Source organism: Mastomys coucha, unplaced genomic scaffold, assembly GCF_008632895.1.
Source record: "Mastomys coucha isolate ucsf_1 unplaced genomic scaffold, UCSF_Mcou_1 pScaffold23, whole genome shotgun sequence".
Lineage (NCBI taxonomy): Eukaryota > Metazoa > Chordata > Mammalia > Rodentia > Muridae > Mastomys > Mastomys coucha.
Genome location: NW_022196906.1, coordinates 117053089 through 117068042, shown reverse-complemented (window position 1 = coordinate 117068042; position 14954 = coordinate 117053089). Strand labels below are relative to the sequence as shown.

Genomic DNA, 14954 nt, shown 5'->3' with positions numbered 1-14954 from the left:
GAATTGGGAGGAGTTGTTATTAGTTGGGTAATGAACAGATGTTATCAGTATAGAAATTCCCTGACTCATGTGACTTGGACAGGATCAAAGATCAATCAACTCATGATTTTAAAGAAGTAAATACTGAGCAAAAAACTTTCTCCAAATAAGTTCAATTCATATATGCATATGAATAAGTAAATTTATAGGACCCATTCCTATAAAAGTCATAATCCATCTGCTTCCACACCACCCACAATGCATAATTTCATCTGATCTTAGAAACCTAATATGTATATATGCATTGGAGGAAAAAAAACCTCATTCTGTTTAGAAAGCATAACTGCTTAGGATACATACAGTTAAAACAAAGTCCTTGGCTTTTAGGTGTTTAAATTTTATTTTCTTTAAATTAGCCTCTGAATGTGTGTTTACATTACCTTCCAGAAAAATAACTTTAAAGGGTATAGTCCTCATTTTGGCAAAGGAAGAATAAAGAACAGAGTTGCCTACTATTAGGAGCAGTAGGTTATGACCAAGAGCAGGGCATAGTCCTTTTCCTTGCTATTCAACAAGATGGGTTCTGTGATGTCGCATGAGGTGTGAGTTAGAAATAAAAGCTGCACCACACTTTGCACATTCGTAGGGCTTCTCTCCTGTGTGGGTTCGCTGGTGGACAGTGAGGCTTGACCTCTGTCTGAAGGCCTTCCCACATTCGTTACACGAATAAGGTTTTTCCCCATTATGGATTCTTTGATGAATGAGTAGGTATGAGCTACAAGTGAAGGCCTTCCCACATTCATTACACACATAAGGTAGATCTCCACTGTGAATTCTCTGGTGGACAATAAGGCAAGATAGCTGACTGAAGGCTTTCCCACATTCGCTGCAGTCGTAAGGTTTCTCTGCAGTGTGAATTCTCTGGTGCACAATAAGGTGAGAAAAACAACTGAAGGCTTTCCCACAGTCTTTACACTCATACGGCTTCTCACCAGTGTGGCTTCGCTGATGCACGATAAGATTTGCACTCTGAGTAAAGGCTTTGCCACAGTCACTGCAGGCGAAAGGCTTCTCCCCAGTGTGGATTCTCTGATGGACGATGAGGTTGGAGCTTCGTGTGAATGTTTTTCCACACTCATTGCATTCATAGCATTTCTCAGTTATATGGACTTTCTGGTGCCGAGCAAGTTGCGAGCTATAACTGAAGGCTTTCTCACATTCACCACACTTAAAGGTTTTTTCTAAGGAGTGGATTTTCTGATGGACAGTCAGATTTGAACTCTGAGTGAAAGCCTTCCCACATTTTCCACAGACATAGGGTTTCTGTCCAGTGTGGATCCTCTGATGCACAACAAGGTTTGCACTCTGAATGAAGGCCTTCCCACATTCCTGACACTCAAAGGGCTTCTCCCCAGTGTGGATTCGTTGATGTACAACGAGATTTGCACTCTGACTAAAGCCTTTCCCACACTCGCTACATGTAAATGGCTTTTGCCCAGGCTGTATTTTCTGGTTTTTACCAGGAGCAGAACTGAGGCAGTTCCTCCCTCTAGACTTCTTACATTTCTCTTCTTCCTCATCTCGGAAGCTTTCAGACAAGCTTTCAGACAATGGACAGTCTTTCACTGTTGCTTCTCTCAAGTCTCCTTTTTCCTTTCTTATTCTCGGCCTTTTTAACATATTTCCCTTTTCACAAGATTCTCCTTGAAGGTCACCTTTCTGGATACTTCCTAAAATCATGGGAGGCTTCTCCAAGTCATCACATATCTCTGTTTTAGGAATCAATAACTCTAGGTTCTTGGTTTTGGTACCTGTACCAAGAAACAGAAAATATGTTAGTTTCCTCTGACCTATAAAAAGAGCAGGTTTATTAAGGTCAGGAATAAAAGACTTCATCAAAGAGGCGAATACCACAGTAGGGTCTATGTTCGACCACATACCTGGCCTCACCAGAATCTATTATGGTTCTGGTATGAGTGTCACATATAGGGCCACATGCTGAATGTTTGCCCCTAGCTAGTAGTGTTTTGGGGGAAGTTCTGGAAACTTGAGATCCTGGCCCTGTTTATCCTGAGGTGAATAGTCTCATCTTCCACATAATCCTACTATCATTTTCTGTATAAACTACTCTAAGCTAAAACCGCTGTTCCTGTACACTAAAAGAGAATTTTCCCTCCTTATTTTTGTCAGCAATACCAGACACTTAACCAGAGCAACAGGCCAAAACTCTAGACAACATTCTGGTTATCTGAAGACGAGTCTCACTAATTATGAAGAATACCACCCCTTCCACAATCTTGCCTTTTTTCTTGAGTGGCTAGTATGGGTAAGCATAGAACTGATCAGTTAAATATAGAAAATCCCTATCCATAAACAGAAGGCCTTCCAACTTAGGCTTTTGTGTGTATGAAAATGAGAGCAAAAGAAGAATAAAATCTGGACATGGTGGCACATATGTGTAATCCCAGCACATGGGTAGCCAAGAAAGGAGGATCTCTCTGAGTCTGAGGACAGCCTGGTCTACAGCATGTTCCAGGACAGCAATGATTAAACAGAGACTTGTCTCAAAAACCAAACTAAACCAAAAAACAAAAACCCATCAAGGCTAGGGGTAGCTCAGCAGTTATAAGAACACTGGCTGCACTTCCAAAGGACGTGGGACTTACAATGTCATACAAATATCCTATCACCAAACCACAGACAGAGCATCAGTAAGTTCTCACGTCAGTATCTGACTTCCTTCCTTTTACCATTTTTTTTTTTAGAGGATTGAACAAAAGGCAGCAAATGTTAAATATGTGCTGTATAATTTGAACTATAAACTCACACCTTCCACTTTTAAAAAAAAGTGGAAGGTGTGAGTTTATAAACATGGAATCTATATAATGCTTAGCTGGTACAAGTTCTTGCTACCCACCTCTGGGACCATTTAAAAATGGAAGGGCAAAACTAACTCCACAAAAGTGCCTCTTGACCTCTGTATGTGCACTGTGGTGTGGGTACACACATAATATACAAAATAAATAAATAAATGAATAAATAAATAAAGCGCAGTCATAAAAAGATATCAGGTAGGAATGATAGTATACACCTGTGATCTCAACATCTGGGAAGAAGAGATAGGACAGGATGTTCAAAGGTTCAAAGTCTAGACCACAGGAGATGCTGGCATAAAAAAAAAAACAAACAAGGGCTGGTGAGATGGCTCAGCGGGTAAGAGCACTGACTACTCTTCTGAAGGTCCTGAGTTCAGATCCCAGCAACCACATGGTGGCTCACAACCACCCGTAATGAGATCTGACGCCCTCTTCTGGTGTGTCTGAAGATAGCTACAGTGAATTACGGCGGAGGGAGCAGAGCTGGAGCAGAGCTGGAGCGAGCGGGGCCGGCAGAGGTCCTGAGTTCAATTCTCAGCAGCCACACACATGATGACTCATGGCCACCTGTAGAGCTACAGTATACCCATACACATAAATAAATAAAATAAATCTTTAAAAAACAAACAAACAAAAAGATTCGAAATTTACATGAAGTTGGCCCTCTAAGTTACTTTGTGTCTTCTTTAGTTATGGAGCATAAGTTTTCCCCCTTGAGACATTTCTGACCCATGTAAACACATTCATAATCCTTATTCATAGGCAGAATTCTGCCACAGCCAATCAAGACTGATTTCATGGGTCATGTGTTGTGGTATAAACCTTTAATTCCAGCAGTTGGAAGGCAATTGGCAGGTTGATATCTGTGTGTTCAAGGCTAGCCTAGTTATCTACATAGTGAGTTCCAGGACAGCCAGGACTATGTAGAGACCCTGTCTCAAAACAAAACAACAAACCAAGATAACAACAACAAAAACATTAATAAAGATGGATTTAATCAAGTGAGGACATCTTACTGTTTTTAGTCTGTGTTGTCTCTTACAATCAGTAAAGATGAACATTTCCATCTGCTTCTTGGATACCTTTTAATCTCTGTATTTCTGAATAAGCTGGTCACCCCACCCTGCAACATTTGTGTTTTGTGTATATGTGTATATGCCACAGAGTGCATGTGGAAGTCAGAGGGCGCCTTGCAGGAGCTGACTCTTCCTACCATATAGTCCCATGGGATTGAACTCAGGTCAAAAAGTTGGCAACAACTGCCTTTATCACTAAGCTACCTGACAGCCCTGAACTACTGTTTAAGTTTTTTAAGACAGGGTTTCTCTGTGTAGGCCTCGCTCAGTCTGAAGACCAGGCTGGCCTAGAACTCAGGGATCTAACCTGCCTCTGCCTCCTAAGTGCTGAGATTAAAGGAGTAAGCCAGCATGACCAGTGCCTGAATTATCTATTAAACCATTTTCAAACAAATGAAATCATGTTGAAGGTATTATTTTGTTTTGAGACAGGGTCTTACTAAGTAGCCCTGGCTGGTCTGGACTAGCTATGTAGACCAGGCTGACTTCAAACTCAGAGAGATTTAACTGTCGCTGTCTCCAGAGTGCTAGGATTAAAGGCCATGATACCAAACTAAACGTGTTTTATAAGAATTTTAAAATTACATTTATTAAAGATGGAGGTAGCTTGCAAAAGCACATGTGTGGCTGTCAGAGATTGACTTTCGGGAGTCAATGTATTGCTTTTCTTCCACTACATGAGTCTCAGGATCAAAATTTGGTCAACAGGAGTCTACCTGTTTAGCTGTCTCACTAGTTAAACTAAAGTTGCTTTTAAAAATTATTTCTTTTTATTTTATTTTACGTGCATTGGTGTTTTGCCTACATGTATGTCTGAGGGAGTCAGATCCACTGGAACTAGACTTACAGACAGGTGTGAGCTGCCATGTGGGTGCTCAGAATTAAACCCAGCGCTCTTACCTGCCAAGCGGTCTCTTAAGATATTTAAGACATTTAAGACTGAGGATATACCTTGATTGGTAAATTGTTTGCCTACTATGTATGAAGCCTTGGGTTTAATCTCCAACACACATGGTAGCACTTGGGAGGTAGACAGAAGTCCAACATTCAAGGTCAATCTTGTCTATTTAGTGAATTTTGGGCTAGTCTGGGCCGTGGGACCATCTCAGAAAATAAAATGAAAACAAGTTTACAGAGCACTATCCTTTGCTTGCAACTTATAAATAAGCATAAAACACATGAAAAATGGGTTTACATGTGTGTGGACATGAAAAGTGCTGAAAAATAAGCATGAAAAGGTGAGCTTAGAATTTACCTCTGAGGTCTTTAGACTGTATGAAATAAGCCAGTTACTGTGGCAACTGTATGAGCAGTTCTGAACAATTGACAGGGTCAATAACTCACACTATGTGATTCAAAAAGAGAAACCAGATACCCACCCAGAGTTTTAATTCAACTGAGATCACGGAGCTAAACTTTACCTATTGGGGCTGGGTTCCCATGAAGCTCCAGGATTTCACTCTTGGTCAGAGTCCCTGTCAATGAGTAGCTCTCAAGGGGTGAAGCAGCAGCAGCCTCCTGTGTTGCTTTTAGTACCACTGCCATGTCCCAGAACATTTTCTGACCCTAGAAACAAGTGAGTATAGTTTGTTTACGAAGGGACTGAAGACTGCAGCACTGTGATTACAACTTTGAGGATTGAAACACAGTCCCGGAGATCACAGACACTGTATAGAAGCCTTCCCTACTCCCCAGGAGACCTTCGTGGAGAAGCAAAGCTACTACATTGATTTGTAACTCTCTCAGCTCTACAACACACCCCCTATTCTGTTGGTGAATCCTAGCTTAGACCAGCAGGGAGTGTGGCTTTAAGAAGCTCAGATCACACAGTGCTCATCTCACACATAGGGAGTGGCTGCAGATGGATCAGAGCTTTAAGGTCACCCCTGGTTAACAGAGTTTGAGGGCAGCATTGGGACACATTTTTCAGCAGGATTTTCTGCTCCCCAAAGATCAAACCAACCAAGGTTCTGATCATATAGTCTCATAGAGAGCTCTGGAAGACCTTTGAAAGAACCTGGGGTGTGCTTGAAACCATTAAGGGCAAGCCAAAGTGTGGCAATGCATGCCCTTAATACCAGCACATGGGTAGCAAAAGCAGGAGATGCAGGAATTCAAGCTAGGCTGAGCTGAGCTATTTGCCTATCTGTGAGTAGTATACTTGTAGCAACACCTCAGGTGGCGGCCATTAACCATGATACGAAACTGCACGGAGTCCCTGGACGTATTTGTAAAAACACAGAAACCCAGGTCTTATTCCCAGAATCTGGTCTGATTAGAACAGAGTATGATGTGGGCAACAGGATATTGTAATGCTCAAGTTCTATGAAGCAATGCTTGGAAACTGCAGGCTTTCAGAACATACCAGCACATCGTTCAGAAGGAAAATTCTCACTATATTCCAAAGGAATAAAGGTCAGAGCCCTAATCAGGAAAAAGGAGTCTGGGTTTGGCAGTAGAGTGCCTGTGAAACTATTTGAGGTCCGCATTTCTCTTCTTCTCCCCGAGATCATCATTTACCTTTTCCTCCTCTTCGGATACACCGATGCTTACATAAGGACCCTTCCCTGGGGCCCAGTCCTTGACATTCTCAGAGTACACTTGTTGGGTGGATGTCTGACCTTCACTTTCCTCATCATCTTCCTTTTTCACCTTTACTGGGCCCCAAGAGGCTCTGCCCATGGTCTCTTTCAATTCTGCAGTCATCTTCGTCATTCAATGCAGGATCCTTGATAGCTGAGGGACACCAAACATCGGTCAAACTCCATCTAACCTTCAAGTCTCCAGAGCCAAGATGAGCTATTCACTGCAACACCAGAAAAGAGAGTTAACAACAAATATGGCATGGATAACACTCAGCCACTGGTGGATATTACCAGTCCTTGGCTAGTGGTCACAGTAGAACAGTAATATTCTGTTCTCCCTCAAATGATAGGGGCTGACTGTAAATACATAACAAAAATATAAACCACTTTTTATTTCTGATACAAATAATATCTTGCCTGGTAGTATACACCTTTAATCCCAGCACTTGGGAAGCCAACTTAGACTACCCATGGCTGCATACTGAGACTCAGAAAGAAAAAAAGAAAGGAAGAACATCTTAACTGTAAAAACCTTAATATAGAAAAATATTAAGGAAAAATTCCAATCCAGTGATAATTATTATTTTACTTAGTTTGTTTTTACTATGGGGACACATATTTTCAGAATTAGACTCATTTTGTTTTGTTTTCTTGTTTCTTTGAGACAGAGATTCTTTGTATAGCCCTGGCTGTCCTGGATCTCACTCTATACACCAGGCTGGCCTTGAACTCAGAAATCTGCCTGCCTCTGCCTCCCAAGTGCTGGGATTAAAGGCGTGCACCACCATCACCCAGCTAGAGTGGTTTTTGAAAAGGGAATATTACAAAGATTCCTTACCAAGGAGAAAAGAATGATTACCTCAGAGAGTATAATTACAAGTACTTTTGAGGTTCTTTTTGTCCGTTTGATTTTTGTAGTTCTCACATCTTCCAAATGTTTGATTAGACTAAATATTGGTTGTAAAACAAAATTATCCACATTGACCTTGTTTATCCTTATTTTTAGTTGTTGCACAATAGTCTATAACTGTCGTAAGCACAGAAAACTGACCTATATATACATTCGCATAAATATACATATACAAATTGGGTGATACCCTACTTAGTCCCTAGTGTGTGCACCTTCAGACTGCACTTGCTCAGAGCTCACCTGTGTTACACTGGTGGTTTTGCTTGTTCCTTCTACTGTGCTGGGAATCCATACAAAGGCCTAATGTATACTAGACAAATGCTCTACCACTGAGCCACAACCAGTTCTTGGCTCAATGTGTGTTTCACAACAGTCTTGTCTTTCAATATACAGTAGATACAGAACACGCACACATTCTGGCAGAGCATTCTAAATTTACGGAACCATGCCCCGTTTACAATCTTTTCTTTAGTAAACATGGGCTTTATAGCTTATTTTGATAATAGTTTCGTGTACAAAGAATTCCTTTGACCTGCTGCTTTATTCCTTTAGAAGGACCTGCGAGATCACTAGTTTAAGGGTTTCTATTTATTGTCAAACTGCTTTCTAAAACAGCATCTAAAGCCAGGCACACAACTACTAATAAACGGGACCTCTTTATTTCAGATAAGTCGACAGGGGTTTTGTTTTATTTTAAAAAAAAAGCCAAATAACCTATTTTAGCTGTATATAAAGAGTTTCAAGTTTTTGCTTCTATCCCTCTTTGGTTCTTTTAGTAGAAACTGGTGCTAATGTTTATTAAATTGCCTTATTTTGCTGCTGCTTCAGGGGTACTCATGTTTATTTTCCAACATTAACTTTACTGTACAAACTTAAATTCTTAAGTACTGCCATCCTTTTCACCACGGGCTCAAAGAGTAACGGGTTATTCTATTGTGGTGGGGCTAAGTCTCCCCGGCAGGAGAGCCTCGGAGACTCGTTCCACCGCGTGCTTGAGTCTTCTGGCCAGACTCCGCCGGGCCCCTCGCCCCGGTCGGCCGGAGCCATCTGCACAGGCCGCCCTCCTCCATCCCCGCCAGCAGGCTCGCTGCCCGGCCCGGACACCCCGAGCTACCTCCCGGACCCGCGATGGTCGGCGATGGTCGGTGGAGGACAGTCCCGTGCCTCTCGCCGCCGGCCGCGACCCGTTCGCCCCGGAGGCCCAGCCGGGCCGGCGCCAACTAGGCAGACTGGGACTCCAGAGTCTCTCGGCAGCGACCGGGCTGAGAACAATGACCGGACAGGAAGTGCCTCGCGCCGGGCTTCCGGCTCCCCAGGCAGGCCGGCCTCTCTAGGAATCTACGGGGGTCGTCCGCCTCGATGCCGAGGGCGGGCAAGGCAGTAGCCGGCCAGGCAGCGGCGTTCTCCCAAGTAGAGCACCTACCAGAGCTGAGGATCTTAGAAAATTCCCTCAGCATTTTTATCTTCAAAATGTCAAATGGTACAGAAAGGTTGACAGAATTGTACAGAGGCTACCCCTATCCTTCATCTCGACCATATTTGCCTTACTTCTCATGTATAATTAAGGTCAATATTGGAAATTATAAACATTAAAACTCTTTATTCCAAGTACACCACCCTCATTGCCAATAAGAAAAGTTAACAGCCATTCATATACAGATGTATTCAACTGCCTTAAAAGATTTCAAAACCGTTAGGAGTGGTAGTGCACACCATCACACAGAGGCAGAATCTGGGTGGATCTCTGAGCACTGGAGGTTGGCCTGACTTACATATTGAGTTCCAGCTTAGCCAGAACTACATAGAGAGACCAGGTCCCCAAAACAAAATTCATATCTAACAATAACAAAATTCACAAACATTTCAAAATTGCTCTCTGCTCCCAAATGAGTTTCACAATACTCCAGTTATGGCTCTTTAGTTTTGTGTGTTTGAAATGGTAAACCCAGAGGAAGACGGCACCCTGCACTCAGGTTCTCTATTGGGTAAATCTTAAATGATTACACAGTATCAAGCCAAGGACTAGTGGCTCACATCTATGATCCCAGCTCTCAAGAGGCTGTGGCTGGGTCACCACGAGTTTGAGGCCATAAATGACATTACATAGAATAGGAGAAATCCAGACTCCAAACCCACGTCTTCTGATTCTAAATCTAGTGCTCTTCCCAAGTTCCCAGGCAGCAAATCTGTATTACTTCTGTATCTCACATCTCTGGATTACACGTTTCTATAGGTTTTCTGTAGCACCAACACCATCTTAAGAAAATATATGATGTACATATTTAAAAACAATGCCCAGCTTTTAAATTAAAACACTTTTTTTTTTCTGAGACAAGGTTTCTCTGCATAGCCCTGGCTGTCCTGGAACTCACTCTGTAGCCCAGGCTGGCCTCAAACTCAGAAATTCACCTGCCTCTGCCTCCCAAGTGCTGGGACTAAAGGCGTGCGCCACCACTTTGCTATCATTTATAACTTCACCATTACCTTTTTTAATGAGACAAACTCATAAATGCAGTTTCTTCAATCTTAAAGTGCTCCAAAGCCTCTTTCCAGAGTCACAATAAATGATTTGGTACAGGCTATCTTTTCATTAGAATCGACTTTGGAAATCTAGGTGAAGTTTCTTCAGCTTGTCTGTAAGAGCGGCCCTGAGTTTTCCCCGTTAAGACCTTGGGATCATATTTCATCACTTACTTCACTATGATTGCATGCTGTTTCACGTATGACTGTATTTTCTTTTTTACTGTTCTGGGTTCAAACCCAGTGTCTTAGAAAGGGTTTTAGTGCTGTGAACAGATATCATGACCAAGGCAACTCTTATAAGGACAACATTTAATTGGGATTGACTTACAGGTTCAGAGGTTCAGCCCATTATCATCAAGGCAGAAATGTGGCAGCATCCAGGCAGACATGGTACAGGAGGAGCTGAGTTCTACATCTTCTTCTGAAGGCTGCTAGCAGAATACTGGCTTCCAGGCAGCTAGGATGAGGGCCTTATAACCCACACCCTCAGTGACACACCTACTCCAACAGGGCCGTACCTTCTAATAGTGCAGAGCATATTCAAATCATCACATCCAGGAGCTTATGTATGTTGGTAAGCACTCTTATACTAATGCATATGCCTAGCCCTACCAAGATTTTCTGAATCTCTGTCTGGGACTCACTGAACTCATATTTGCAGCCAAAACAAGTCTTCCATAGTATGAACTTTTGTTATTGGTGAAGTCTTGACGTCTGTAAGAATTCCTTTGTGAACCCCACACACTCATGGTAATTTTCATCTGTGTGAACTTTCTAGTGTACAGTGAGGTTTTATTTTTTGCCTAAAAACTTTATTACAATCATTACACCCATAGGATTTCTCCCCTGTGTGCATTCTATGGTGGCCAATTAAATTTCTTTTAGAGGCAAAAGATTTCCTGCGTTTCTCACACTCATAAGGTTTTTCCTCAGTGTGTATTCTCTGATATACCACCAAACTTTCATTCTGACTAAAATCTTTTCCATACTTCCCACATTTGTAAGGTTTTTTCTCCAGTGTGAATTCTTTGATGGACCATAAGATTTCTACTAGAGGTAAGGATTTTTCTGCATATATGATATTCATAAGATTTTCCCCCCACTGTGAATTCTTTGATGTTCAATAAGGTTTCTGTGTGAGTAAAGCTTTTCCACACTCATTACCCTCATAGGGCTTCTCACCACTGTGGATTCTCTGATGGGCTATCGGGTTTGAGTGGTAACTGAAGACTTCCCCACAGTTACTGCACTTAAAGGATGTCCCCTTGTGTGAACCCTCTGATGCCCAATGAGGCTTTCCTCTACCCCCCAGAATGAAACATGTCCCACACTCATTGCATTCATAGGGTTTCTTACCGCTGTGGATTATTTTATGCTCAATGAGGTTCCCGATTGAACTGAAAGCATACTCACTACATTCAAAGGGCTTTTCTCCAGTGTGGATTCTACAGTACAGGTAGGCTTGAATGATAACTAAACACCTTCTGACAGTCATCACACTTGAATGCTTTCTCCTGGAGCTTCTTAGGGACCATAAAACATTTGGTCATAATAAAGGCTTTCCCACACTCTCCACATTTATATGGCTTCTCCCCATTATGGAGTCTCTCATGGTCAAAAAGGTTTCTCTCTGTCTCTGTCTCTGTCTCCCTCTCTCTCTCTTTCTTTCTTTCTCTCTTTCTTTCTTTTTGAGACAGTGTTTCTCTGTATAGCCCTGGCTGTCCTGGACCTCACTCTATAGACCAGGCTGGCCTCGAACTCAAAATCCGCCTGTCTCTGCCTCCCAAGTGCTGGGATTAAAGGTATGCACCACCACTGCCTGGCTCAAAAAGGTTTCTTTTGAGCCCACAGTCTTTGCGCTCATGGAGAGTCTCTCTAGTGTAGAAGCTTCGATGTAAAATGAGGCTCTTCTTCAGAATAAAAACTCTCCCACACTTCATAGGGCTTTTCTCCATTGTGGAGTCTCTGATAGTCACACAGATAAGCACCCTGGCTAAAGCTTCATCACACTCAATGCATTTGTAAGGCTTCTCTCTGCTCTGCATCCTTTTATGATCAATGAGGTTTGACTTGGAACTAAAAATCTTCCTACTTTTTACACCCAAAGTTTTTCTTCTCTGTTTGGACTTTGCTGTAAGATGAGGCTTTTACTTAGAATGAAAACTTTTCCACATTTCTTACACTTGTAAGGGTCTCTGCACTGTCAAGTTGCTGATGGTCAACAAGTATGTGATCTGAGCAAACGTTTTCCCATATTCAACACATTTATAGGTGTTAAGGCCTGCCTCCCTAGCAAAGCTGTAGCCATTTTTTTCCATGCCCACCAGCTATTTCATATTGTTGCTGTAATATGCCTGCCAGTCACTGATGCAGAAAAATAACGACTTAGAGGAGAGTCACGCTGACCACATCCTGTTATATGTCCTGTATGTTATGTGGCTTGTTAACCTTAAGAAATTCCACAACTCGCTGGGCAGGTCCTCAGAGTGAGTTCCAGGACAACCAGGGCTACATAGAGAAACCCTATCTCAAAAAACAAAAAACCAAAAAACAACAGCAACAACAAAAATGAAATTCCACAACTATTGGCTTCTCAGTCAGATAGAGAAGTTATTGAACGCAAACCCTAAGACTATGGATGCGGGGTGGTGGAGAGATGGCTCAGCAGTTAAGAGCACTGACTGCTCTTCCAGAGGTCCTGAGTTCAAATCCCAGCAACCACATGGTAGCTCACAACCATCCGTAATGAGATCTGATGCCCTCTTCTGGTGTGTCTAAAACAGCTATGTACTCACATAAAGTAAATAAATAAATAAATCTTTAAAAAAAAAATACATGCTGTGTGTGTAAAGATGAATGCTGTGTGTATAAGGGATACATGCTGTGTGCATAAGGACACATGCTGTGTGTATAAGGACACATGCTGTGTGTATAAGGACACATGCTGTGTGTATAAGGACATATGCTGTGTGTATAAGGACACATGCTGTGTGTGTTTATTTACTCACTTTTGCAGTGCTGGGAATGGAACCCAGAGCCTTCCACATGCTAGCCAGGTGATCCATCAATAGACTACATTTCTGTCCTCTAGAAGAATGTACTTTAAAAACATGTTTTTAGATTTACTTATGTCTATTTATTTCATGTGAATGAGTGTTTTGCCTACATGCATGTCTATGCATCACATGCATGCCTGGTGCCCACAGAGGCTAGAAAGAGGTATCTGATCCTCTAGAGATGGAGTTACAAACCGCTGTAAGCCACCATGTGGGTGCTAGAAATCCAACCCTGGCCCTCTGGAAGAGTAGTTACTATTCTTAACCACTGAGCCATCTCATCTCTCTGCTCCCTTAAAATAAATAAATGAATATAATAGTAGAAAAACTTATTTTTCTTCTATGTGTATTGCCTGCATGCATGTCTGTGCACTACATGCTTGCCTAATGCCTACAGAGGCCAAGAAAGGGCACTGGAAATATGAATGGTTATAAGTCATCATATAGGTTCTGGGAGTGAAACCTGGGTCTGCCACTAAAACAAACAAACAAACAAACAAACAAAAAACCTACAAATGCTCTTAACCACTGAGCCATCTCTCAAGCCTCAAATGTACTAAACTCTAAAAAACAATTTTCTAAGGCTTAAAAAAAATAACAATTCATAAACAACACTGAAAGGCAAACAGACAGACAAAAAAATGACACAGCATTTTACAATGGAAAAGTAGGTATATCAAAGAAAAATGTAGGAGAGACAAATAGGAATCAAATGACTCATAAACCTCTGAAGAGAGGGAGGATGAAAGCTTCCACTGTTAATTTGCCTAATGGAGGCTGGAAAAGCACCAGTGTGTGCAGGAAGTAGACCTTACTGTCCATTTTGGGGAGCAGTCAAGTTAAAATTTCACTAATCAGAAGCACCTTGGTAATATGCTTCAAAGTTTAAATCTTATAGATATTTGACTTACCACCTCTGCTGCAATGCTGAAGAACAGTTTCATAAGTGTAAAACTATGTGGTGCAAATGGCTATAGACAATGAAATTTAAGGTTGCTGGAGCATGGAGAATGCTACCTGGAAGACCTCAGGCAAACATTAGAGTTACCATTCTGGTTTATTTTCTGATGCTGTGATAAACACCACACCTAAAAGCAGCTTAGAGGAGGAAGGGGTTTACTTGGCTTCTGGTCACAGTCCATCGTGGAGAGTCAGGGCCAGAACTCATACAGAAACCGCAGAATGCTGCTTGCTTGCTTGCTTGCTTGCTTGCTAGCTTGCTCACTCTCAGGCCCAGACATACCTGCCCTGGGACTGGTTTGGAGCCCTCCCACATAATTATCGATCAAGACACAATCTCTCCATAAGCCAATCTGATTAAGGTAATTCTCTAGTTGAGCTCTCGCTTCCCAACTGACTCAAGATTGTATAATGTTCACTATAGATAAAAAGTATGACAGTTAACCTGAAGCAAAAGCCAGGACTTCTAGAGCCCAATCAGCTCCAAGAGTAGACTCTTCCAGGATGTAAGGTTCTGTAGAATTCCTCCTTTGACAAAAGTCCCCTGCCCTTTAGGACAGACATGTCTGAGACCAAAATACATGGAATGGCTTTGATCTATATTCTCAACAGTTCTTCCAGCTACTTACAATAAACTGTACCCAACCCTGACCAAGAGGCTTCCTAGATGCTTAGGGACAGGTGCTGAGCAGGCTGCCTCATGTGTAAGCTTGGTTTCTTAGCTTGTGACAGGGACCACAATAGTTGGTATGGAGTTGTGAGGCTGGGATGTCTGAATACTTCAAGGCTTTTGTTTTGGTTTGTCTTGTGGTACTTGGGGCACATGTTGGGTATATGTTCTGCCACTGAGCTGCATCCTTAAACCCTCATTCAACTTTCTGTACAGTGCCTGATACTTGGGTTTAGCGTTCCTTACCTGTAGCTCTCTTTTGAAATTCAGTGAAGATTAACGCTGATGTAATGATCCCAATGCTCAAATAACAAAGGAA

General features: G+C 42.1%; 1 protein-coding gene across 2 annotated transcripts; it reads right to left on the bottom strand.

Moving 5' to 3' along the window:
• Positions 1 to 355: 355 nt before the first annotated feature.
• Positions 356 to 8724, bottom strand: Znf35 (zinc finger protein 35). Of its 2 annotated transcripts, none has more exons than XM_031345040.1 (4): positions 8541 to 8724; positions 6452 to 6737; positions 5353 to 5497; positions 356 to 1790 (listed from the first exon to the last, which is right to left on the bottom strand). In XM_031345040.1, the coding sequence occupies exons 2-4, from the start codon at positions 6644 to 6646 to the stop codon at positions 544 to 546; spliced, it is 1587 nt and encodes a 528-aa protein (XP_031200900.1). In that variant the 5' UTR covers positions 6647 to 6737; positions 8541 to 8724; the 3' UTR covers positions 356 to 543. The 2 variants fall into 2 exon arrangements, with proteins under 2 accessions (XP_031200900.1, XP_031200901.1); XM_031345041.1 differs by having other exon boundaries at positions 6452 to 6667.
• Between the last annotated feature and the right edge of the window lie 6230 nt (positions 8725 to 14954).

Coding starts and splice junctions, on each gene's coding strand:
- Znf35 (XM_031345040.1), bottom strand. CDS start 6,646: ATGACGAAGATGACTGCAGAATTGAAAGAGACCATGGGCAGAGCCTCT. Junction 5,498..6,451: donor TATCCGAAGAGGAGGAAAAG/GTAAATGATGAT, acceptor ACTTGTTTCTAG/GGTCAGAAAATGTTCTGGGA. Junction 1,791..5,352: donor TGGGAACCCAGCCCCAATAG/GTAAAGTTTAGC, acceptor TTCTTGGTACAG/GTACCAAAACCAAGAACCTA.